The sequence below is a fragment of the Malaclemys terrapin genome, chromosome 8, assembly GCF_027887155.1.
Source record: "Malaclemys terrapin pileata isolate rMalTer1 chromosome 8, rMalTer1.hap1, whole genome shotgun sequence".
Lineage (NCBI taxonomy): Eukaryota > Metazoa > Chordata > Testudines > Emydidae > Malaclemys > Malaclemys terrapin.
The window spans coordinates 72,518,724-72,545,738 of NC_071512.1; the positions used below are offsets into that span (position 1 = coordinate 72,518,724).

Genomic DNA, 27,015 nt, shown 5'->3' on the forward strand with positions numbered 1-27,015 from the left:
GGGGGTGAGGGGATTGGATAAGGGGCAGGAAGTCCCGGGGGGGGGGACAGTCAGGGGACAGGGAGCAGGGGGGCGGTTGGATAGGCATGGGAGTCCCGGGGGACCTGTCAGGGGGGCAGGGATATGGATAGAAGATAGGGAGCAGGGGGGTTGGATGGGGGAGATTCCAGGGGACTGTCAGGGGCCGGGGGGCCCGGGAGGGGGCGGTTAGGGGACAAGGAGCAGGGGGGTTGGATGGGTCGGGAGTTCTGAGGGGGGCAGTCAGGGGGCAGGAAATGGGAGGGGGCAGATAGGGGGCGGGAGTCAGGCTGTTTGGGGAGGCATAGCCTTCCCTACCTGGCCCTCCATATAGTTTCGCAACCCTGATGTGGCCCTCAGGCCAAAAAGTTTGCCCACCCCTGTTTAATCCCATATCAGATATTCCATTATTTTGTCCTCTTGCCTGGTTTAATATTTGCACAACTTCAGCACTCTTCCAGTCTTCTGAAATTTCCCTAGTATTTCAAGATTTATTAAAAAATTAACACCAGTGAGCAAAAGATCTCCTCAGCCAACTGTTCTAGGTCTCTTGGTTGCAAATTATCCAGGCCTGCTAATTTTTAAAATGTTTATTCCTGTTAGATGTGGTTTAAAATCCTCCTTGGTTACTGATGGACTGGAAACTACTTCATCATCCTCTTGTGATACCAATACATTGTTTTGCTTCTTTCCAAATACAGAACAGAAATATTTATTGAATGCTTCTGCCTTTTTCTGCATCTTTAATAAGTTTTACTACCTCCATCTACTAAAAGTACTTACTAGTTATAATACCTTGCTTGGATTTTTTCCCCTAGTATCTTCCAAAAAGAAACACACTCCTCCATCTTATTTTTCTTAGCCTTACAGCTATTGATTTTTCCCTGATGTCTTCAAAATCCCTTATCAATTTTTTAAATTTCATAGCAATCTGTAGAAATTAGAGGTTGTCTGTTTCCCTTTTTTCCATTTGTCATGTGTTGTATATGATACATTAACCATGCATCAGATCACACCAGAATGCCAAGAGAAAGCTCCCATGAGATCTTCGATTTTCAAATTGCAGAGTGAGTTTGCCACACTAGTAATTAGAATAAATATCCTTTTACTTGTAAATTTACAACATACTGGATATGGAGTCACTGAAAGATAAGAAACAGTTCAGTTATATTTTATGGAGTTATTCTCGGAATCCCACTACAGTGGGATAAGATTTTTGTTTCCACGTTTTTCAAATTGTCTTTACAATACCAAGAAAACTGTTTGGTTCGGTGGCACTCGGCACCCCCATTATACAAATTGTTCCAGCAACCCTAGCTTGACTTGAAGCACATCAGTAATTCCATTGAAGCCAGTACAACTATTTGCATCTTTAATGTTATTCTTTTAGGTGCTTTGCTGGATCAGGCCCTTTGTGAGTAACTAGCAGGTTGTCCACACAGTGCCTTAGTACGCACCAGTGGGGTGTAAATTGTAATGTGCACCAGCATGTCGTGTATTAACTGGCCCACGTGGACCCTGCTGGTGCACACTAAAAGTTCTCTAGTGTGCATTAATGTAGTACCATTTGAAACAGGACTATGTGAATGCATATTAGGGAACTTTTAGAGCTCATGAGCAGAATCCACATGGGCCAGTTATTGCAGAACACACTGGTGTGCATTAGAAATTACACCCCTGCTAGTGTGAATGAAGGCCACTAGGCAATATGTAGACAAGTCCTAGTCTGATGATTAGTTGCATCAGACCACACCAGGATGCCATAAGAAAGCACGCGTGAGATCTTATGCATATCCTTTTTAAAATTATCCCTTTTAACTTAGTTTACTTATTTTTATTACTCAATTTACTTTTACTGCCTCATCATGTTCATTAGGAAAAACACTTTTATTACTAATTCTTTATTTTTCACATTTTAAATTCTGCTTTTCTTCAAAATAGACCATTTCTGAGTTTTGTCAAAGCCAGATAACTCCAATGTGGATTCAGGGACTTTAAAAAAAAATTAGTATTCAAATTCAGTATGGTAGGTCATACTTATAGTGCAGATGTACACAGATCTAAAATGTAAACTGAAGTAGTGAAAAAAGATGAACGTAATCCACAGGCAGTTAAACAAGGATTATATTATGGGATCCAAAACTTTAGGTAGATAATTTTTCAGTGCACCCAGCAAAAAAGGTTTAAAAAAAATTTGCTACAACTGTGATTGCAATCATGGAGGGGGGAAAATGCTTTACTTTTGTATAAATAAAAAGAAATGAAATAAAAATTTCAAGTAAATAAAACTAAACAAAGCCATTGCACCTTTCAGCAATTTAGTTGTAATTATAGCTACCATTGTAACTTAACAAGCTTTTAATAGGAAATGTATTGGGGATAATAGCAACAAGGTTGAATCTGCAAAGAAATGAAGAGCTTGTTATCGTATCCAAATGATAATGTATGTGAGAGGAAATTACCATTTTTTAAATCCAGTTTAGTTCTTCACTGTACTTAGAAAATGATTTAGAACAGTGGGAGGAAGATCTTTTATTGCTATTAAGTAGAAATGATGAGGAGGTGGTGATGCTGAAAACAGCAGTGTACATCACAAGACAGAAACTCCTACCCATCTGTGACAAGCATTTAAAAGACAAACCAAAACAAGCGATCAGTGTTTGAATCTCTCTGTACATGTGCTATATATATATTTGTTCTTCTTTTTGATATGTTGCTATGGATTTTTATCTTTCACATTCTGATGTTCCATGTTGTGCTAAAGCACAGATCTTCTAATATCAAGAATTGCGGCTTGAATCCCAGAAATAAAATGTTACTTAAATTGTGATTCCAGAATCATGAGTTACAATTTACTATTAAGTAATGATGTGCTGTTCTTAGTTCTTTGAGTCAACTAATGGCCCATTCCTAATTGCTGTCTGGTCATCATGCACCTATCAAAAGCTAAAGAATCATCCATTATTATGAAATGCCAAATTATATAGAATTAATTTTTAAGCTTTCAAGTTTGTGATGGAAGTTGTTAGTCAGCTCTACTTTGAATTTAGTCTTTAAGAGATCACTGCAAGAACTTTACCATTCCACAGGGACTACATTTCAGTCAATAAAATGTTCTTTTAATAAAATGGTCTTAAAATAGCTTTGAGACCAGCAGAAATCTTAAGTTTTCATGGATAAACAGAAATAGACATCTTCAACATCAAGTACGCACAGTAAAGGATTGCCTCACAGACTCTCTTAACAGTGCTGCTAATCTGGCACAATTGCCAGAAAAAATAGCATGGTGCAGGTTTTCAATTCCATTGTGGTCCTAACATCTGTAGTAAAGTAGTTTGCAATTTTAAAGACCTCTTTCTGTCTTTTCTTTCTTTTACAATTACCTGTCTTTATATATTTATTCTCATATATAAAGACACAGTCCCTTCAATCTGAATATATTCATTACTAAAGCCTTGCTATTCTAGTGAAAGCTGTTCAAAAATTTATATAGAAAGTGTTTTTTTACATATGAAAGAAAGCTCTCAGATGCTGTCAGAAACATCCATGGTGTGCCAAATATCTTGGAGTTATATCTGTGATTATCAAACTCAATAAAAGCATGTGTGTTTGAACAGATATATAGGCTTTCTGAAAAAATTTTTTTTTTAACTTAATTTTTGGGGGGATTTTTAAACTATTTTTTCACTTAGCTCTATTGTGGATGGTAATCTAGCCTATGGATGAATTAATGGTGTTTAATCACTTTTTAAAACATCATCTTGAAGCCGCCTTTGGATAAATCTCTGAGATTCTTAGCTTCCTTGGAGTTCACACTAGGGAAAGCTGGGGTCTTTTCCCAACAGTCCTCTGTAATCCTATTGCATTGCTACTCTTTAAGTATATTTTGATATAGTTGTTTATAATTGTTTTTCAAATATATTCTAAGGGCAACTGAGCTGATCCTTCAGTGTAAAAGTAATTTTTATTCATCAATACAATTTTATTAGAATTGGTAAACATTTACATATCTTCGTTAATTACAAAGCTACTGCTCTAACAGAACTATGACACAGATCACATCTGTATTGGAAGAAATACAGACAGAAATACAGTTAGACCGTGTCAATCTGAATTTTACAATCCTTTTTAATATAAAGTCATATTAGTTTTTAACTGATACACTACCAATTGCAAGATTGAATAGTTGTTAAATATTATGGGTAACCAGATGCAGATAAACCAACCAGTAAAGATCATCATGCCTTCCTCTTAGCTGTACTAATTTTCTATCTGCTACTCCATGTTAACTGCTTGCAAAAACTATTCACAGTCCTTTCTCTTTTTTGTTTTTTTTTCCCTTTTCCTAATTATCTCTAGAATGTTCCAGTGTATTTAATTATGTGCTGCTTTCTTGCTTCCTTTCACAGTAATTGCCCATACCTTACATGTTTCCCGTGTCATCTGAATCAAAATCTGTAGAGTGCATTGTATGTTTTAGTAGCATTTTCATTCTCATTGTTTGAGAGAGAAAGAAAACAATTAAATTACAATAACTGCAATCACATTTTTTCTATTGAGATCAGTTTTAAGGGCATTGTCTGTATTTTGGATTTGAATTTCATAAGATTTTCATTAAAAAGGGGAAAAAAATACCTCCTAGAATTCTCTGTATTAGAAGTAATTGAATTAAAATATAATGGACAATTCTAGTTACATCTTTAAATAATTTTGTATTCCAGTTACTCTCAAACTATACCTCTTGATACCTAAAAACATTTAAAAGTAATGCTGTTACCTAACACTTCAGCATAAACTGACCAAAAAATGCTAGTAAATATAAATCTACATACAGAAAAGATGCATCTATTTTATATAGCTCTTGCCCATTTTTGGTGTATTTGCTATATTATAGTCCAAAATTCATTCATTTTTTGGCATGTGTACAGCAGACCTTGGAATATTCCTGTTTTCCTCTATGGTTTAATCTGTTGTTTTTTCTTAATATAAATACAATTTCTTGATTTGAAGATACAGGTTGTGTGTGTTGTTTAAAGTGATTTCTCTTAAACTGAATGTTAATACCAGTTTCTGTTTCTCCTCTGCACAGTCCCTTCAGTCTGAATATGTTCAGTACTAAAGCCTTGCTGCTTCGATGAAAGCTGTTCAACTCTTAAAATCCCATTTCTTCATGGAGGAGCAATGTTGAGGGAAAGAAACTGCTCACTGAGAGGAGAACTCTTCATCCCTAGATACATTAAAACATTAAACTAAGACACCCAGCAGAGACTTTGAACAGCCAGAGATTTCTGATTAATGACTACTGCAAATGCACTGAAGTTAAATTTTAACAATTTTGTATACAGCTGGAAAATTTTAAAGTTGACTCTGACTTGAGGGTATTTCTAATGGATTTCAATAATACATTTATAATTACATTTGTGTATACAGTGTTACAATATGTATGTATTAAGAGTATTTTGGTAAAATATAAATATATATAATTATGTAAAAATTAGAATATATTTTGATTTAGGTTTCTTCACTTCTTTGCTACCAAAAATATATATTTTTAAATATATTTTAAGGTTTATCTACAGTGTATGAAAACATTTTATGAACAAAACCATTTTTGGTTTTATTTATGGGTCCATTGTTACTGCTTCAAGCTCAATTTGTTTTTAGCAACTAATCTGCTTTAAGTAACTTAGTTGGAAAGCTAGTTAGTTGTATCATCTGATAGAGCTTGGTATATCATCAAGTTTTCCTTTCAGCTGTCACCTGCTAATGTTCCATATGGTCATTCTAAAAGGAACTTAAAATAGCTACTTGTGGATTACGGAAAACCCAACATTCCTATCATCATATGTCCTCCTTTTGAAAGAAAAAATAATATAGCTAATAATTATGCTATATTACTAACATTTTCCTCTGATAATTTATTTTAAAGGGATGTTTTACTCTTAGCGTTTTACTTTCAGCATTGCTAAATGTTTGTACCATTTGGTCTAGCCTATAGTTACATTTGTGTTGTAGCAGTTTTAAAATCGAATATAAATCAGAATGAACCTTCTGCTGTGCATTTAAACTGCATGAAAAGAAAGGCCAAATTCAGAACAGACATAAGCAGCGCAATTCCATTGAATGGGGTGGAGTTGCACACCTGCTTATAACAATAGCCAGGTGTGCAACTTGGATGGCAAAAGATGTTGCCACAGATTTGGACATGGAAGAAAAAAATTATTTGCATTACAGTTTGCAAGTCAATTAATATCTTTTTTGAAACATTTTCTTGACTGTACTCTATTGTTAGCTATTAAGTATTGTTACACCACAAGCTAATTGCACCAGTGGTACAGACAACCTTGGACTTGTAGATTTACTTAGAGTTAATTAGGAATAAAACTTACTGAAAGTATTTCAAACAATGTTAGCAGATGAGGTTTGTAGTACTTTACTATAACAGAACTATTTCTCCTGTATTTATAGGAGAAAGTGTCTTGGTGATATCATCACATACATAAATCTGCAAAAAAAGAAAGTGCTTTTGGAAAAAAAAGCACTAATTTGATTCTGAAATGAATGATCAGTAAAATTCGGAATGCAGAAATAAAACACAAAATTGTCAGCTACAAGTCTTTTCACTTGTTACAGAAAGCTGAGGAGGAAATATTAGGCCAAACGTTCAGTCCTCATTGTTAAACTACATTGAGTGGACTAACCTGAGTAAAAATACAGGTAGGCACTGGGAGAGGGAAGGGGGGCAGCAAATGAAGTTATGATAATTTAATGTTTTATTATGAAAAAAAATCATAAATTTAGATGACATTTTGAAGGGAAACAGTCATAATGAACATCCCTATAGTTACATAAACCATGTTGAATGCAGCTATTTAAATCACTGAATAAAATTTACATGCAATAGCCTTGTGTATATGTGACATATACACACACCAAGTAGCATATGTTTGTGCGTGCATATATAGACACATAATGATATACTGTATATGAATGATTGTTAGATTAATTGTAAGGTAATTCTACCTCCTATAAAATTGTTTGTATTTTGTTATGAATAGATTGCCCTCCTAAAAATACATATTTTGTTCTATTTTGAAGTGTAGACACACTGCTAATCAACAATAAAAAAATGCAATGCTTATATAAGTCTGCTGCCTCCTTTGTTCTTTCATCTCTCTTACTCAGATTTTACTCTGGCTTTTGTCAGTTATTGTACAAGAATGTAGTTGGCTCTTAACAACATAATATTAAACTGCTTTTTCAAAAGACCATAATTTTACTGTTGTATATAATGCATTTTTAAGAGAGAATTTGAATTTCACAAAAAGATCTGGGTACAGAAAGCCATTCTCTTTAGAAAAAGTGACAGCCAGAGAGTTCTTCACTTTGAGTGCCTGAGGCTGTGTTCAGTCAATAATGTAAGAATACAGTGATTATAAAAAGAACAATACTATAATGAAATTTGTCATACGGTTAAACAAATGACCTCTATACAAGGACAATTATTAAAGGTACTACTCCTGTTCCTTCATGCATACAGAATAGTGTACTTGGCTCCTATCAATATTCTTCCCAATAGCAGACTCTGTGTCCACCAGGACCTCAAAAATATTGCTTTTACTAGATCCGCAGTTACCAAAAAGATGATAGCTTTGATGAAAGCTGACTTCTGTCCACAGTCAGATCTAAATACAGATCTGCTTCGATAATGATGCTTAGCACCTGTATTGTGTTATGTGTTTCAAAGCACTACAAAAATTGAACTAATCTGCACAATGCTCCTGTGACAGATGAAGTATTTGCTGTATAATTACTCCATCTTTCAAATGGGGAAGTGATGCAGAGAGGATGTTACTTGCCTGAGGCCATGCTTTAAAGCAGTGGCCAGGCCAGGAGCAGAACTGGAGTCCTCTGAATTCCGATATCTAGGTATTTATATTACTTTCAGTTCTGTGGTACCTGTGTGCAATGAAGAGGTCTCTTTCCCTGAATTCAACCAAATAATGGCTGCCCTATATTGGACATGTTCCGAATTACTTCAGGCTCAGGCCAACTACTAAAAAAAGTTAAGTGCTGATCTAAGAGTTGAAATTGCACTTCTTTCTTTGGGTCTGTCATTCACTGCCATTTTGATGCATTAATTGCTTCACTACAACATTGAAGGCAATAAACGCTATACAGTGTTTGGGTGGTGCAATCCCTGTCTTATTAAAAATACATAAGTACAGCCTATGCCTTCATTAATACAGATGCCATAACTGACATCTGTCAGAGCCAAGTTGTATAAAGCACAGTAAGGCTGCTAGTCTCCTCTAGAACCTGTTCGGAATTCTTGTCACAGGGTGATGCTGGCCTTTTAAGAGGGAAAATGCTAGTGCACATGTGGCTGGTCAGATGATCCCCACCCAGTCCCCGTTAGGCTTTTAAATAAGGGTACCTAGGCCCTAGAGGGAAGGTAGGGGAGTCAGAACTGAGAGAGAAAGAATTAACAGAGTTGTCCGAGGGAAAGAGCTGCGGGAGACCTGAAGTGAGAGCAGTAACTGAGCTGCCAGTGAGGAGCTTGGAAGAAAGAACTGACCAAAGCTGGGAACACCGGGTGCGCAGAATGCTGGGGCAGTAGCCCCCAAAAAAAAGATGAGACTCCAGCTTCGTTAGGGGAAGTTGAGCCTGGAAGCAAGAGGGTTGTTGCAGGAGGGTGGATCCCTCTGAGTGCAGACAGGACTTACAGGTGAGGAGGGCAACATTGCAAGAGAGGGAGGAAGGCAGGGCAGGACTGTTACTTTTCTGTATTTTTTTAATGGCTGTGTAGCAGAAGAGTTCAAGAGCCTGTGTAGAAGGCTAAAACCGAGTTGGGCAGGACTGACTGTTTTGTCCCCAAGCTGGTGGACTAACCCCTCCCCCACCCCAGACTATACATGGGCCTCACCTTTTCTGGTTTCCTAATAACTAGAGGGTCACATGCTTTGCCATTTCTGTCAGCCAAGCTCATTGCACCTGCCAGTGGCTCCCTGCATTCCTCCATTTCCTACTTTCACATGCTCCCTGTGTGCCACCTTCCATACCCCTCTATTCCAGGGATACCCTGCAACTGTCCCCACCCTCTCCCTCCTGCCTGGGGGATCTGTGTGCTGCTATCTTCCCACTCCCTATACTGTGGGGGGGGGGGCGGGTCTGTGTGCCCCCTTCATCCCATAGACAGATATTCCGACTGCATATCTTGGGGGACCGAGTGTATGAATGACTTAAGGGTGTAATTCCAGGGGAGGAAAATTGCCACATCTCCAGCAGCAACTAAGAACTCGGGGGGGGGGGGAGTGGTTAAGGTGAATCCCTCAGGTTGTAAACACTTCCAGAAGGGTACCACACCATGGGGGACTTGCATATACTGGTTCCAACTGGATTTCCCAGAGGCCAACAGGCAAAGACCTTTTGATATAAAAAGACTGGGTTTAAAATGACCCATGGCCAGGGCCGGCACCAGGCAACCAAGCACATGCTTGGGGCGGCACCTGGTAAGGGGCGGCCAATCTTGGGGTGGCGGGGGCCAGCGCGGCGCGACATTCCGCAGGGGGGGCGCTCCGGCGGCGCGGCGCTCAGCGGGGGGCGCTCCAGCGGCGCAGCATGTGGCTGGAAGAATGTAGGTGGGGGGTTTCCAGCGGTGTGGCGCTCGGCGGGGGGGGCGGCGCGGCGCTCGGGAGGGGCGGGCTCCGGCGGCGCGGCCTTCGGCGGGGGGGGGCGGTGCGGGGCGCGGCGCTCGGTGGGGGGGGTTCCGGCGGCACAGCGCTTGGCGGGGGGGGCCTCGGCGGGGCGGCGCTTTTTTTTGCTGCTTGGGGCAGCAAAAAAGTTAGAGCTGGCCCTGCCCATGGCCTTCTTCCTAGTCCAGCAAACAGACAGGATCTTCTGTGCAAGGGGGGGCCCAACCCTTGCAAAAGGTTTGGAAAGACTTTGGCCTGCCTGAGCTCCATGAGACTGATTGGTGACCTCTTGAAAGCTTTTAGCATGTAGATAGGAACTTTTTTCCAGTGTTTTCTTTCTGTCATGCTCAGGGGTGCTGGAACAATTTGTATAGTGGGGGTGCTGAGAGACATTGAACCAAAACTGTAAACCCTGTATATGATGGAAACCACTTCAAGCCAGGGGATGCGGCAGCCCTCCTAGTTCCAGCACCTATCATGCGTTTACTTTTAGAATAAAGGTGCTTGCTTAGAAAGAGCTGAGTGATAACTGCTGGCCATGCACTGGTCATTGCCCTTAGAGGGGGAAAGCAAAGCACAGGCCTGCCTGTTAGGCAGACTGGTTTGCGGGGGATGTTGCAATGTAAGGCAGAAAGCTGTGCAGCCTTCACACCCTTGGTCAGAAGGGGACTCTGTACACTCCCATCCCCCAAACTCCCCACTAGGGGTCCTGTGTGCCCCCACTACAGAATCCCCCAGTCAGGCAGTCAGGAAAGAGGGGGGGTAGGATGGGGTGGCGGAGGGCAGTCAGGGGCAGGAGTTCCCGGGGCAGTCAGCAGACAGAGAGAAGGAGTGGTTGGATGGGGCAGGAGTTCCAGGGGGGCCGTCAGGAAACGGGGGGGGTTGGATGGGGCAGGAGTCCCGGGGGGGGGCGGATAAGGGGTGGGGGCCGGGCTACGACCCTCTCCCCTAACCGACCCTCCATACAATTTCCAAAACCCAATGCGGCCCTCAAGCCAAAAAGTTTGCCTGCCTCTGTGCTAGCATCTCAGCAGGATGTTAAACAGCAGCTCCTAGAGCTAGGCATTTTTAAATCAGCAAGTCTGGATAACTTACATCTGAGTTTCAAAAGAGTTGGCTAAGGCGCTCGCTGGACCATTAATGTTGATTTTCAAAGTCTTGGAACACTGGGGAAGTGCCAATAGGCAGAAACTAATGTGCCAATATTTTAAGAGGATGAAAGGATGACCCGGGTAATTATAGGCCTATCAGTCTGACATTGATCTCAGGCAAAATAATGGATTGACTGATAGGGGAATTTATTAATACAAATGGAGGGTAATATAATTAATGTCAATCAACATGGATTTGTGCAAAATAGATCCTAACATGATACTGGATTTTTTAAATTATATTACAAGTTTGGTTGATAAGTATTGCGTCAACACTTTTACCTTTTGGACTTCTGTAAGGCATTTGACTTGGTACCACGTGACATTTTGATTAAGAAGCTAGAACAATGTAAAATGAACCTGGTATATGTTCAATGGGTTAAGAACTGGCCAACTGATGGGACTAAAGGTAGTTGTAAAGAGGGAATCATCATCCAGATGGTGCGTCTCTAATGGAGCTTGGCTCTTGGCCCTGTGCTGTTTAACATTTTTATCAATGACCTGGAAGAAAACATAAAACCTCCCTGATAAAGTGTGCAGATGAGACTCAAATTGATGGGGTGGTAAATAATGAATGGGACAAGTCAATGCTATGGAGTGATCTGAATCACTTGGTAAGCTGGGTGCAAGCAAACAGTGTTTTAATACAGCTAAATGTAAACATATATATCTGGAAACAAAGATTGCAGGCCATACTTACAGGATGTGGGCCTCTATCCTGGGAAGCAGTGACTGAAAAAGATTTGGGGGTCATGGTAGTTCATCAGCTGAACATGAGCTGATGATGTGACACTGTGCCCAAGAGGGCTAATGGGATCCTTGGATGCATAAACAGGGGAATTTCAAGTAGGAGTATAGAGGTTATTTCACCTCTGTATTTGCCACTGGTGTGACTGCTACTGCAATACTGTGCCCAGTTCTGGTGCCTGCTATTCACAAAGAATATTGGTAAATTAAAGAGGGTTCAGAGAAGAGCCACAAGAATGATTGAAAGAATTAGAAAACATGCCATATGGTGATGGATTTAAGGAGCTCAATCTATTTAGTTTAATATACAGAAGGATTAAGGGGTGATTGATTACAATCTATATGTACCTACATGGGGAACAAATATTTGATAATGGCGTCTTCTGTGTAGCAGAGAAAGGTATAACATGATCCAATGTTGAAGCTAGACAAATTCAGACTGGAAATAAGGTGTAAATTTTTAACCATGAGGGTAATTAACCACTGGAACAATTTACCAAGGGTTTGTGGTGGATTCTCCATTGCTGGCAATTTTTAAAGAATGGGTGGTTTTCTAAAAGATCTGCTCTAGGAACTTTTTCAGGGCAAACGATGGCCTGTGTTATACAGAAGGTCAGACTAGATTATCACAATGGTCCCCTCTGGCCTTAGTTTCTATGAATCTAGGAATGTGTCCCTCATTTTACCCCTTTTGATTTTCTGTTTTTCCTCAAACACAATAGGGTTCTGGCGATTGAGGTCTAAAACATTCCCTGAAGTTTTGGAATTGAGCAGTTGCAGAGTTCAAAAGTTATTGTATTACAGACAGATGGAGAAATGCCATCCAATTGAATGTATGGTCTGACAAGCTCAGCCAATTACTCCATCGCTATCCTGTTAGAGGAACAAGTACATGTTGGTTGTCCAAATGGAAGGAACACATTAATTGATAGCTTGCTATGAAATTAAATATCTTTCTAAAATGTGGGTATTAAAGTACACACACTGGGGACATGTTTTCTGTTACAATTTAGAAAATATCCTTCAATCACAAAGTACTGGAGCTAAGATAATCTCTTGTCTATCATGACTCTGAACCTCATATGCAAAATGTATTATTATCACTTATGACCTCTAAATCATGGGAAGCTTAAACAAGGTTTCACCTTGAGTGTATCAAAGGTGCAGTGGAAAGGAAAGATAAGAGAGAATCAGTGATTAAGATGCTGATTGAGTAAAGCTCTTAAGCATATGCATAATTTTAATCATGTGGGCCCTTATTAAATAAAATCTGTGTAGAAGCTACTGTGACAAAACTGAATATATTACATATATTTTGCACCTAGTAGTAACTAGTTTCTGATCAGAGAAACTAGCACACTTTTCAGGAAATGTTTCAGCCTCAAACTGTAGTTTGCTATAATTGATGGTGATAGCTGTTACAGTAGTAATGCCTAATGCATTACTTTGACCTGTGAAATGGGAAACCTTGAATTATAGAGTCATTAGCAATTAGGCTGCAATGAGCTGTTTTCCAGCGATTAAAATTTGAGTATCACATTCTCTGTAGTCTCACATTAGAAACTTGTTTTAATATCCTTGTTCATCTCTAAGGCTTGTGTCCAGAGAGCCCGACTTTTTCAGGCAAAGTTTATCCAGTTTCTACAGATCACTTGCCACAGTGAAACTGAGACTGCTGATGTAACTGAGCTCTTTCTGCTTTGAAACATACCAAATCTGTGTAAAAGGCCAGCAGTCTGCTGGAAGAGAAGTACTGGAAAGTTTTTTGGGAACAGGTCATCATTACAACATATTCCTATGAATTGGACTGTTTGTGTTCTCCAGGCTTCCCACCCTGGATCATCCTTCCATATGTCTGACAGTTGGGTCTTATTAACATAAGAGACAATCACCCACCACTGAGCAATGTGACATAGTATTTGGAAATACACCATAATGTTAAGGAAATGCACATTCTGTAGTATTAACACTATAGAGAAGTTAAGTTATGCACTGTTGGTGTTTAAAATAAACGTGCTTTGATTTTACATTGACATAAAATAAGATTTCGACAGTAGACTGGGGAAAGCAACCAGAACTGACTGGAAGGTGTATCAGCCCCTCCACCTGGTGGTGGGTGGCTGTTATTTTAAAATTGGGCTCGTGACTTAGATGGTATCAATAGTGAAAAGTGTGTGTTTCAAGCTTTACTCCATGCAGCCCATGCAACAGCTTTTCAGATGTGGACCTTGCTGTGCTTCGCCATACTTTTTGTCACCTTGAGACTGGTCACATTAGAGTAATCTAATCTGGAGCTACACCTCAAGGATGTGGCAGCTCACTTAAGTGGAATTTTTCCTTGGAATACATACCACTACTGAGTATCAGGGGGTAGCCGTGTTAGTCTGTATCTACAAAAACAACAAGGAGTCTGGTGGCACCTTAAAGACTAACAGATTTATTTGGGCATAAGCTTTCGTGAGTAAAAACCTCACTTCTTCGGATGCACCACTACTGAGTCTGCAAGCTGCACTGACTGTCTATGGGCTTCAGTATGAAATCCAAGATGGTGGTTTTGACTTTTGATGTCTTAAATGGTTACTTTAGTCCACGGTCACCTTTTTCCATAAGACCATTGCTGTGATTAGTGGAGGCGCTAGAGCTGGAGATCCCCGGCTGTAGGGAAGGATGCTGCCAGGCTGCTGTCTGTGATGGCTCCTACTCTACAATCTACAGAAGGTTTTTATAATGCACTAACCACCGTAGTAACTGAGCACCATCAAGTAGAGCATTAAGCAACATGACCAATATCTGCCACTTGTGCTTTGTTCTCTTATCCTCTCACCAGGAGGAGAATTGTGTGTGCAGTGAAATGTTTTATTCTCATAGGGCTTTGTGGAGGGAGAGGGGTTGTGTAAGTATGGGCTGTTATGCGTTTATATTGGCAAAGGCAAGTCCGAAGAATGCTCCTTGCTCTTGGGCTGGAAGATGATGATGTTTGTGATGGTCTTTGGTTCCTATGGGAGTTTGTTCCATTGTGTTGGGCCAGCCTCCAGTAAAGATCTGTCTCCTACACAGATGAAATGTTGCCTACAGCCTTTGCCCTGGAGCTTTAGGGAATCTTTTAAATACCCGGGCCTAGGCTGTTGAGCATTTTGAAAATAAGAACTGAGGCCTTGAACTTGACTTGATATTCTATGGGAAGCCAGCGCAGAGAGCAGAGGACAAAATATTTGATGTGTTCACAGTATCCAGTGTTGGTGAGATGTGCTGCAATGTTTCGTACCAGGTGGAGTTTCCTAAAGGCAGACGGCTTCATGCCCAGATATGTCTCAATGCTGTTGTCCAGACAGGAGGTGGTGAAAGCGTGAATAACTGAGATCAGGTCACCATTTGCCAGAATGAGATGGAGTCTCCTACCCATCTGGAAATGGTAGAAAGTATTAATTGTGGATGTTGCGATGTCAGAGCTTAGCATCTGTGAGGGATCTAGGAACACTCCTAAACTAGGGGCTGAATTGGCCAATTGCAGGTCAACCAAAGGAGATTGTACTGTGACCGCAAACTCATCACAATGCTTTCCGCTGCCCACTTGCTCCGGTTCAGCTTCAACCAGCCCTTCTTTGTCCATGAGTTGATTTCACCCGAGCACAGGGCCATCTTGGTGGCAATGGGCTGGTCATATGTGGTGATGGATCCATGGATTCCAAGGCCAGAAAGGACCTATGTGATCATCTAGTCTGACCTCCTGTAAAACGCGGGCCACAGAACTTCCTCAAAATAATTCCTAGAGCAGATCTTTTAGAAAAAATCCAACCGTGATTTAAAAATTGCCAGTGATGGAGAATTCACTGTGACCCATGGTAAAATGTTCCAATAGTTAATTACTCTCGCCATTAAAAATGTACACCTTATTTCCAGTCTAAATTTATGTAGCTTCAACTCGATCATGTTACACCTTTCCCTGCCAGATTGAAGACCCCATTGTTAAATATTTGTTTCTCAGTTAGATACTTATAGACTGTAATCAAGTCAGCCCTTAATCTTCTCTTTCCTAAGCTAAATAGATCGAGCTCCTTGAATCTATCACTGTAAGGCATGTTTTCTAATCCATTAATTATTTTCATGGCTCTTTTCTGAACCCTCTTCAATTTATCAACATCCTTCCTGAATTCTGGGCACCTTAACTGGACACAGTATTCCAGTAGCGGTTGCACCAGTGCCAAATATAGAGGAAAAAAACCCTCTCTATTCCTAATCATGATTGCCCAGTTTATGCATCCCAGGATTGCATTAGTTCTTTTGGCCATAGCATCACAATGGAAGCTCAAGTGAAGCTGGTTATCCACCATCACCCCAAAAGGATATGTAGAGCTGAGTGTCGTTTGCATATTGCTGGCAGTATGTCATCTGACCAGTTCACATGGTGGTTGCATGTAGATATTGGTTACAGCAAAGGAGTTGATCCTTGTGCAGCTTCACAAGTAAGAGAGTGTTTTGTATGTGTCTAGTAATGGAAGTACTGTTTCTGGTCACTACTCATTGGGTGCCTCTTTCCAGGGAGAATTCAAATCATTTGAGCACATTCCCTTAGACTCATGCTACCTTTCTCAGGCGGGACAGCAGTATCACATGGTTGACAGTGCTGAATGTTGCAGAAAGGTCCAGGAACATGATGATGAATGTCTGCTCGCCATCCATTGATAGCAGATCATTCATCAGTGTCACTAAAGAGGTTTAAGACCCATATATTGGCATGAAGCCAGATTGTGCCAGGTCTAGGATATTAGCTTCAGGTAGATATGCTTATAGTAGCCTTTGGCTAGCTTCTCTAAGAGATTGCTTGGGAACAGGGGTTTTGATACTGGGTGGTAGCTGGCTAGAACTTTTGTATCCAGTGTGGGTTTCTCAGTTTGCAAGTACGAACTACTACTACATTTAGGCCCTGATCCAGCAAAGCACTTAAGTATGTCCTTAACTTTAAGAACATGAGTAGTCCTATTGAAGTTAGACTATTGTGTGCTTGATGGAGAAATGAGGCATTGGCTTTCCCAATGAGGCATTGACTATTTTGGTCATGAGTGGCACTTTTGACTCACTTTCACAGGAAAGTAAAGGTATGGGTCAGATTCACAGGTCACGGCTTTTTGGATATCCTGTACTGGCTGATGAGCAAATGTACTGCACTCCAGAAACGCAGGCATGCTGATTATGCTAGGTATCGCAAACCTGGAAGGTGCTCCCCACAACACTCTGCACCCTTTAAGACATATTACAAAGCAGCTGTGTTGTCTCTACATGCACATGCCTGGGATACCCTCAGCTGTGGAGATACAGCCAGTCTTCATTCCCTTTGTGCCACTGTGGTGAAAAAACGTAATCTCTAGCTATCCCCTTTTCATCTCCATGCTACTCCTGGTAACCCTCAGATGGACCATAGAAAGGGTTTGTGTGGAATTAACACCAGTTTATGATGTTGAATATGGAACTTGCACTTGTTTGTATCAGGTTCCTGCTCCTGGAAACCTCATCATATGCTTTCAGTAGGATTATTCGTAGGAGTAAGGGCTGCAAGGTCAGGATCCGTGTTTGTAACACTAAACTGTTCACAGTGAAGAGTCGTGATAGAGCCAGAGCAGAGGATGTGTAATAGATTTCCGTGTATTCCACAGTCTCATTTTCTTCCCCCCACCAAAATTATATGCATTTGGGGCTTAGCTCCCTAAAATGAAAAGTATTCTTTTGACAAGGCATGATCTATAATAAATGAGGGGAGTTTAATTCAAAGAGCATGTTGCTACTAGAAACCTGCTCTAAAATTATACTTTTTAAAAAATAAATGTTTATAGATGCACAGAAAGCTTCCTAACAATGTGAATCAGAAGAAATCTGTTAAAGTGAATAGTTAGCACGGGAGTTTCTACCCCAGATGGACTGTGTTTCAGAGGCAGGTGAATGAAGTCTATCCAAGTCTGTAAAGCTTATTGAGGATGAAAGGTGCTGTGTAAATATAAGGTGGTATTAGAGCCATGGAGCTGGTGAGGCAGGGAGAAAAATCAGTCGGTGTAACTGCAGTATTTTCAGAGCAAGCTGGGGGTTTTTTCTCCTGCTTTTGCAAGTAGAAAATCTGCTGAATAATTCATGAAGAGCGGAAGGGCTGAATTTTCCTGGAGTGATGTACGGTGTACGTACTGTAGTGCAGACAAAAGCTGCAAGGCTTCATAGCAGCTGCTGCTGTTCTTGTTGCTGTTGATTGCAGAGTGCTGCTTCTCTTGGTATTTTCACAGCTGGAGCATCCTTGCTGCTGCCTGCCCTGAACCATCCTTGCTTGATGCATGCTCTAAGCCATCCCTGCTAGCTGCTGCCCTGGACCGGCTCTGGACCACCTATTGTCTGGATGCTGCTAGCTGCCTGCTCTAAACCGTTCTTGCTAGCTGCCTGCTCTGAAACATGCCTCTACCTGCTGTGGATCCTCCTAGCTGAACGCTCTGGCTTCTCTCTGCTGCATGGTCTGTGTCTCTGCTTCACAGCCTCCTGACCAGATAAGGATGGGATTTGCCCAGAGGAGTTGAAGCTGAGCTGCATTCAACAAGATGTCCAACTTTTCTTCCTCTTCTGTTTGGAGTGCGAGCTCCTCTCTGCTGCTGCTGTGTGAAGAATCCGCGGGGACCAGAATCTCCTTGTCTCTCATCTATTCGCTGTTAGCCCTCGTGGGGACCTTATCCAATGTGATGGTCATTTACTTGGTCTTCTCCTTCAGGAAGCTACAGACCACCAGCAATGCCTTCATCGTGAACGGCTGCGTAGCTGACCTGAGTGTCTGTGCCCTCTGGATGCCGCAGGAAGCGGTGCTGGGGCTGTTGCCAGCTAACTCCTCTTCTTCTCATTCAGCAGAATACAGGCTGCTGCGGGGTGGGCTCCTTGGCCTTGGCCTCACTGTCTCCCTGCTCTCCCACCTGCTGGTGGCCCTCAACCGGTATGTGCTGATCACCAAGGCACCCAGCACTTACCAGGCACTCTACCAGCAGAGGCGCACAGGGTGGATGATCGGACTTTCCTGGGGACTTGCACTGGTCTTGGTGCTACTGCTGCCTGGGCTCTGGACACAATGGCTCTCACAGCAGTCATCCCAGCAGGAGATCAGCAGTGCCAGCAGCAGTTCACACTACACTGCCCTGCTGTTAGCGCTGGCCATGCTCAGCCAGACCGTGCTGCTGCTCCATTGTTACCTGGGCATCATGAGACGGGTGCGGGTCAGCGTCAAACGGGTCAGCGTCCTCAACTTCCACCTCCTGCATCAGCTGCCCTTCCCTGCTGCCCCACTGCCTGCCCGCCGGGTTCAGCGGCGCCTCAGCAGCATCTCCGTGCTGCTCCTGTGCTGTGTCTTCCTCCTGGACACCCAGCCCGTGGTCTGGGTGAGCCTGCTGGGCTTCTTCCTGCAGTCCGTGCCCCAGGCACTGCAGGTGACCAGCTGGCTTCTCTTCTGCTCCCTGTCTGCATTCAACCCGTTGCTCTATACCTGGAAGAATGAGGAATTCAGGCGTTCTGTGCGCTCAGTGCTGCCCAGAGGAGAGACCCCAGCTGTAACTGTGGCTGCAGCTGCAGCAGCTGCTGCCCTCCCCACAGTGTCACTGCCTTGCCAGGAGCAGCCGCGGCTGGGTACCAAAGTTGAGAGCCTGGGGAACCTAGTGCTCCAATGATCTGCTTGGGGAATGCATTCACTTCCAGAGGTAGCATCTGACACATTTGGGATGAGTGTGAGCGTAGATGACTCACAGAACTGCACAGCAGAATTCTCCACTCCCTACGGGAAAGACGTTGAACGCTGCCTTACAGACACAGCCAGGTTAAAATGTATATCAAACCAATTTCCTTCCCTATGTAATAGACATCACCAGGGATTTATTTCTCTCAGCTTGGACTATGCCACTTAGATTTGTTTATGGTTGGTTTCACTTCATTCTCTGGGTCTTTTACTTTAGCAGGATGTTGGGGTTGCAAATGCGGCCTTGTAAAAACATTTCCAGGGATACTGTTCTATAGGTCCTGGAGCTGCTCAAACCCCCTCACCAGAGGGTGGTGCTTAAATGCTGGTGCATCATAGGCATATTTAAATGAGGGCCTCAGGGTTCTAGACAGGCACCCAGAAGTTGGGATACTGATGCAAACCTGGGGCAGCCCCCACGACCCTCCATCCCACAAATCCTCAGCACATCCGCTTGGGTGGATGCCCCCTGAAATGTATTTGGAGAAGGGCAGCAGGTTCACTCCTCTGCTTGCATCTTAAGGGGAGGATGTTATGCCCGTTCCTCTCCTCCAGTTTCTCCCTTCACCCTGAAGGTTGGTGGGGCTTCTCCATCTTTCTTTCCCCACCCACCCCTTTGAAGTCCCTCTCTCCCTTGCTATTGAAATCCTATTTCTCTCCTCTTTTTTTTTAACCCCCTTTCTTCTGTGAATTAGTTTTTTTTCTCCTTCCCTGCCCCCTCAATTTAGCTCCTTTTTTGTGCCCCCCAATTTGCCCTCTCCCCCCAGTTTTACTCCCTGCCCCCTCTTTTTTACTGCAGCAATGGGGAGGCTGAGAGTCTCTGGTCAGCACAGCTAGGGGACTAGGAGATGGGGAGTTGGTGTTCGTCACACCCACTGTGTAGCCTGGGGTTTCTCACCCCTGCCTCCGCCTCTTCTGCTGGTATCTTTAGTGCACAGAAGCAGACAAGCCCTCAGCCACAGGCTGCAGCCTGCCTTCTCTGCCCAGCATTATCTAATGGCAGGAACGTTGCTCCAATTTTTTTTAATTGCCTGTCTGGTGCAAAAGTTAGAGCCTGCAGGTCTAGGTTTAGAAACAAGGGCAGTCCTGGCCAAATTGGGATAATTGGTAAATATGCTTAGGAATGTAATTCCTTTCTTAAAAAACCCAACCTGTTCCAGTGAAATAAAACACCCATCCAAACACCTCTACCAAACACCTCTACCGAGAATCTGCTTTGCAAAAGCTTGTTTCTTATAAAATGTAAAGACCCCTGACAGTATCTCTTTAAAGTGACCACAATGCTCACTCCACAATGCTCACTCAATCCAAATCCCACCATTCCCAGTGCACTGGAGATGTTATGCAGAAGTTAGTTACAATCTCCCATAATCTAAGGAATCCAGGAACTGCTTCTGCTAGCTCCCATTTCTCTCCTATGCTCTCCAAGCAAAATCCTCCTTGTACTTCCCACTGGAGGTATCAGGGATGAAGAGGAATAAATTACATGCTGAAACGCTCTTATATTAATGGAGAAAACTCTGTTTTTTAACATAATTTGCTTTGGATTCTTTTGGACAGCTCTTTAAATAAAACAAATTTTGACACCGATCTCTGCCCTGGGAAATTCTCTTTGATCAAAATAACCTACAGGTTCTCTCTCTGTATATAGTATTATAATCTGTCCAACTATTTGTTTTATTACGTTAATAGTTCTGGTGTATAGTTTATGACAGCACAAATAATGAAGTAGACGTTGGGTAAGTGATGTAGGCACTCTATCACAGCAGCAGCACCTGGAAATGTTAAGTTCATCTGTCCACCATGAAGACGATAAAGAGGACAGTCCATAAGCAGACGATACGCTGTTTGTTCTGGAGTGCCACGCCCACAGGGGCAGGTCAGGGAGCTCAAGAAGCCCGAACGGTAAACATGTAAGTAAAACCTCCCATGACTACATGTATCCTGTTGTACCAAAGAAGGGTCTTTTGGTTCATATGGTTGTACTGAGACTATGTAAGATTTGATCTGGAGAGACTTAGACAACTCAGATCTGCACCCCTATCTGCCAAGAGATGCGCCTTTGATCCAAAATATAGTCCTGTACCACCTGCTGCTGCTGTTCCTTAGGAAAATCGTGTCTGACCTACTGTCCAAGAGACTCAACTACTTCAGGAAAGGGGCACCTTGACTTTAATTGGCCTCTCTGATGTGGCTTTGAGATGAGATTGTGAAGTAAGCTGACTTGCTAGTTGCCTATGTGCAGTAATGTGTCCAGGGCCCTGCCTTCACACCTAATCACGGGGGAAGCAGTGACAGCCAGGACAGGAAGGCTGGAAACTGGAGTGGTCCAGGTCACACGAGTGATGATACAAAGGGCGGAGTAGATAGCTGAGTCCAGCTTGCCACAGTGATGACTGGAGCCTCATTCTGACACCAGGTGTTTAGCAGGTGTAATAATTAGGGCATGTTAGTTTCGTCAATTGGATACAAAACCACATTAGTGTTACAAAGGGATTTTACAGCTTGGGCCAAGCTGGAGACCACAGACATAGTGGATGGATTCTCTAGTATTTATGGGGGTCAGAGGAGCAGTAAATCCTCCCACTCAGGATACAGAGTGGTAATGGAGCTTTCCGGTAGCCACTACTGCAGCCTCCGCACTTCTTCTGGGAGTGGACGTAGAATCCTCTCATTTACCTCCTTTAAAAAAAGCAATTAAAAAGCGCCTTTTTCCCAAAAGGACAGTCATTGTAATGCCGTCTTGTGGAGATGGTAGGTTATAATGTGAACGTTATCATCGCATGTGCTGTCTTGCAATGAGAGCTGATGGTAGCTCCTTCCAAAGTCCATCAGTGCTGCTCTTTCAGACTGCCGGAGTTGCTGCAGAGCAATACAATGCACTTCTTCCCACAACCCCACGTACCATTGGGTTTAGCAAGTTGTCTCCATTGATTGCGTAAATCTTGCTAGCTGAGAATACGGGAGGGAGCTTATGTATGTGTGTGTGATCTTAACCAAGGTACAACTACATCGATTTTCATGTGGTGGGGACCAGGAGCGAAAGCTCCCAAGTCGTGCAGCTATGCAAGAGGAACAGCAGCAAGATGGTAAGACCTTGGGGAAGGGATGGTAAGACAACCTCCTCTTCAGTGGCTGTGGCTACAGCAACCAAAAAGTTTACAGTTTACAAAGCTCTGTGCACTTTGCTTCCCTCAGTTCAGATGGTTTGCTTTGCAGTGGGCTTGAATGGCCCCTGTGCTACAGCAAGCCCCATGGTGTGTGTCCTGTGCTCATCTGAAAGGCCAAACAGGCAGATTTGGGCCTACTGACACCTTCGGGGAGGAATACGAGGGAACGGGGAGGGAGATCCTTGGGTCTGCTCCTGCCACCCAAAATGTGTCACTTGGTTTCTATGAGAAAAGGAAGAGTGAGAACGGTGTGAAATGGGAGCTCAAAGGAGACTTTGTTTTAGCTAACCACAGATCTGTATGAGACTATTAATATTGTTATAGAGGCCAGAGTACTCACCTGACAGACTCAGTGGGAGTAGGAGGACAGCAAGGTAACATGAGTATAGAATGGCTGCGCTTCACCACCACTATTCCCATCTTTTCACCACCCTCTCTGGGGGAGCGGGAGATCCACTGTGTCTCTACTGCACCCTCTCTGCCAAATCTGTCACCATCCTTCTTGCTAGCGAGGGCTGGGAGGAATCTCTCTCCAATTGTCACTCTTGAACACAGCCACCCAGGGCTGAGCACTCTGTCTAATCACTGCTAGATTCATTCCCACCACAGTAAAGCAATCCTACAGCCCAAGAGCTGAGCAGCTTCAATTCCCACTGAGTCCATGGGAGCTGAAGGCACTCGGCACCTTGCAGGACTGGGCCCATAAATAGAAGAGCAAATGTTAAATGAATAAACAAATCAGCCAACCAAATCCAAATACTGTATTCACAAGGGAAGATAGCTGTTTTGTGTTTAAAGCAGCACCATGTTTGGGCTCAAACATCCACCACAAGAAAAATTGGAGGCAGCTGGCTTTAGTCCCTTCTGGAATAATGCTGCTGATTAAATCTAAAATGCTTGTTTATTTTCATAGGGCAATATTTGAAACCCACACTTATTTAATTTACATTTTAAACGAATATTGTCATGTACAGAACTCCTATCTCCTAAGAGCTGCGCTTGGGATTTTTTTCAGATATATGTGTATGTGTTGAATTCCACAGAACAGTTGGAAAGCCTTTGGAAACTTCTGAGGCAATTATATTTGATTGCTCATCTTTGAGAGTGCGTCTTTAGACATTCAGGTGACCAGAAAATAACATTAGATGACAATTTTGTTCTGTACAAAGAAATTACCATAATTTACTGTCTTAATTTCAGATCTCTCTCCCCCCTGTGACATTACTGCTCAGAAAGATCATGTATTCCTTGACCCAGAGCTAAGCGCTTTGTCTTCCTACAGTATAAATAACCCATAGCCAGTGACATTGTGAACTTCCCAACGCTGACTTAGTGTGCCAGGCCAGCCTTAGGGGCAAGTGAGCAGGTGGGTTGCATTGGTTGCCAACTTCTGGGGACACCACCTCGCTCTGCCACTCAGCTGTGTTGGAATTTTTGCTTAGCTGGCCGGGATGGGAGGAGGACTGAAAGGGTTTTCCATTCTGGGCAGCAGAAACACCGAAGGCCGGCGCTGCTAGTATACTGGTGTGCTCTAGTACTCACGTCACCACCTCTGGGATGAGAGTAGATCAGGCTCTCATTCACTCTTTAGCATCTCTGCTATGCTGTATACAACTTGATTGACTCCACCGATCAGCTGTTAGATGGTAATGACTTTTGTTCACTATTGACCTGCCTCTGTCACATTCAAATACTAACCTACGCGTGAAAGGCTTTTCAGAGCTGATTACTATTCCAAATTCCTGAGCCAGCCAGTGCTCCAAGATGTGTAATTCAGTGTAGTGGGAATCCCAGCAGGTAACCAGGCAAAGTTCTCCGTCACTTCGACACATCATGACCCAAAAGCTGGTTTTGAGCATAGCCTAAAGAATCCTACTACTGATTCAGAAACACCATTTTTGGTTTGGTCATTGAGGAATCCACCCCCTCCGCTAGGGCCCCTGCTCTTTGGAGATGGCTACAATTGTGATGGGACAGTGTGATGCCAGAGGCTAGAGCCACGGCTGCTCTGTGAATCAGTTTTAAGGGGATGTACATGTGAGTAGCCGTCCCCAACCCCATGGAGACCAAGTGCCACAAATTGACTTTCATAAGGCGCTAGCAAGAGACCCAGTTCACCTCTTGACTCAGGTAGCTGCTAGCACAACGTGATCTTTGCTCCCAAGCTGCCAAACTGATGCTATTTTTAAAACGTTCCCATACAGATTAATTTCAAATGAAACAGTTCAAGTGCAGCATCTTGTTAAGGAAAAATGGCAAATAAAAATGACAACATATAATTTCCACATCCCTTTCATCCTAAAATGTGCAAGTAGATTATTGCAGCTTCAGTTAAAGTCAAAAGTCCTCTCTCCAAGTGACAGAAACAAATGGCTTTTCTCTTCACTGTTGTCTAATGTGTAAAAAACGGTTCTATTTTTGCACTTTGACTCCGTTCTTTCCCATGCAGTCTGGTTATTCTACCACTCTCTCCCACGCCACCTCTTTATTTCTTTTCCAGATCATTAATGTCTTTTCTGAAGGTTTCTACGCTTAAAAAAGCATTTATTGTGTATGCTCAGGAGACTTAGATGAGGTTGTTTGTACTGAGTGGCTGGTGGAAGACTGACATGCACATGATAAATAAGAAATTAAGGGACAAATCCTTGATCCATGGATGTATAAACGGGGTGAGAGAGGTGATTTTACCTCTGTGTGCAGCACTGGTGAGACCAGTACTAGAATACCGCATCCAGTTCTGGGGTCCACATTTTAAAAAGGATGTTGATAAATGGAAAAGGTGCAGAAAAGAGTCACAAAAATTATTCAAGAGCTGAAGAAAATTCCTTACAGTGAGAAACTTGAAGAGCACAATCTGTTTAGCTCAGCAAAGAGAAAACTGAGAGGTGACTTGATTACTGCATATCAATGCCTTCACAGGCAGAAAATACAGGGGACAAAAGGGCTCCTTGAAAAAAGGAGGAAGGAGGTAGGCAGAGGAGTGGAGCAATGTAGGGGTGGGGTGGGAGGATGTGATAGTACTTAGATTCTTTTTTTACCTGCTCCCAACAAAGGGATACAGCAGAGCCAGAGAGGCTATTGCAATATTGGGGCTACTATTTTGGCCACAGGGCAGCTCCATCATGCCCCAGGGGAGGACTCTTATCCAGGCATTGCACTACTGATGGAGATGCCCAGACAGGTGATCAGGCCATGCACTGGCTGAGAAGGTATGGAACTAGAGACACAATTTTTAATAAAAAATAAAAGGGCTTCAGGGCTGACCCTGTAGTGATTCCTGGCTTTGCCCCTTGAGTTTCACAGAATTGCCTCTCCAGAGCAGATAACTGCATATCCCATGCAACACACTATGATTACAGCCTGCAGCTCCATGAAAAAACTGCGAAAAATATGGTAATTAACCTTTGAGAACTGTGGTGCTGAGGGAGAGGGGTCGTGCTGTGAGATGGCTACTCAAGTACAGCTGAAAGAGTGCCAAAAAATAAAACCAGAGCTCCTTGGATTCCTTAAAGCCCTTTGGTTCGGCAGCTTTATGAGCCATTATCGTCAGCCTCGAGGCCTTTCCTGCTCTTATCAAAGGGGCAGCTGAAGAAATCAAGCTTATTTTTCACTACAAAGAAAATTCCATTCTCCTCGGGTGGGATGAGAAATATGAACAGCTCTTACAGCCGAAATACTAGGGGATAAGAACCATGAATGGTGTTACTGTCAGTGTGAAAGGTTTAGACATGAGTTACCAAAACAGGCATGTTAATGTTACCAAGGAGCATCATCCCTAGATTACAGGGGTGAGCAGATACAGCAGGAAAGTACAACCTTTGAATCCTCTCAAAAGGAGGTACTGAGACCCCTTTGTTTAATGATTAGTCAGTGTAACTGGCTAGCAATGTTTGCCTCAAACTCCTCCCATTATTAAAGGTGTTGATTATCCTAGGAAATGGTTATGTGGATTCTGGTGACTCAGTGAGGGAGGTGACTTATTACCCCATCTGGATATAGAGGAGGTGGGAGTGGTTCTGTAGGGGAGGGACAATCTGGTGTGTGGGCTGAGTGGTCCTGAGGGAAGAACTCTAAGAGCAGCTGAAGCTGGAAGAAAGGTCTGATCGTTATTATTTTATTGCTATTTTGTCAATGAAGCCAAACCCCAGCTCCATGTTTGTGGAGCAGCTTTGGAAAGGTGTCTGCTCACACATGGCTTCAGAAAAACCTATGGTTCCTACCTGCCATAGGACCCACTCATTAGAGAGCAGGTCTATGGTATTACAGAGGTATAAATACAAACATGACTGAGGCAAGAACCATAATAACCCTGATCTTTTCTGAAGGTAATTGTGAGGTGGAGCCCGAATGCCACTCTGAGTGGCAAAATTGTAAATTTAATAATGTATTAATCAGAAATAATGTTGGTGAAGGCAGGTGACAGCCAGAATTCATTAAGCGGCAGGATGACAGTGCATACCATGCTCCTCTTGTGTTCCATCTCAGTCACA

General features: G+C 42.7%; 2 protein-coding genes across 3 annotated transcripts in view; both read left to right on the top strand.

The window, feature by feature from the left end:
• The window catches only part of CDC14A (cell division cycle 14A), a 125,683-nt gene extending 118,524 nt beyond the window's left edge, over window positions 1-7,159 (top strand). For both annotated transcript variants that reach the window (XM_054037283.1, XM_054037282.1), the window contains one exon: window positions 5,108-7,159. In XM_054037283.1, the coding sequence (XP_053893258.1) occupies window positions 5,108-5,156 (49 nt within the window). In that variant the 3' untranslated portion in view covers window positions 5,157-7,159. The remainder of the gene's footprint in view (window positions 1-5,107) is intronic.
• A 10,749-nt stretch (window positions 7,160-17,908) lies between these two features.
• GPR88 (G protein-coupled receptor 88) lies at window positions 17,909-20,924 on the top strand. Its single transcript, XM_054038093.1, has one exon. It carries the CDS (start codon window positions 18,184-18,186, stop codon window positions 19,288-19,290), a length of 1,107 nt encoding a protein of 368 aa, XP_053894068.1. The 5' UTR covers window positions 17,909-18,183; the 3' UTR covers window positions 19,291-20,924.
• Window positions 20,925-27,015: the final 6,091 nt, after the last annotated feature.

Coding starts and splice junctions, on each gene's coding strand:
- GPR88 (XM_054038093.1), top strand. CDS start 18,184: ATGTCCAACTTTTCTTCCTCTTCTGTTTGGAGTGCGAGCTCCTCTCTG.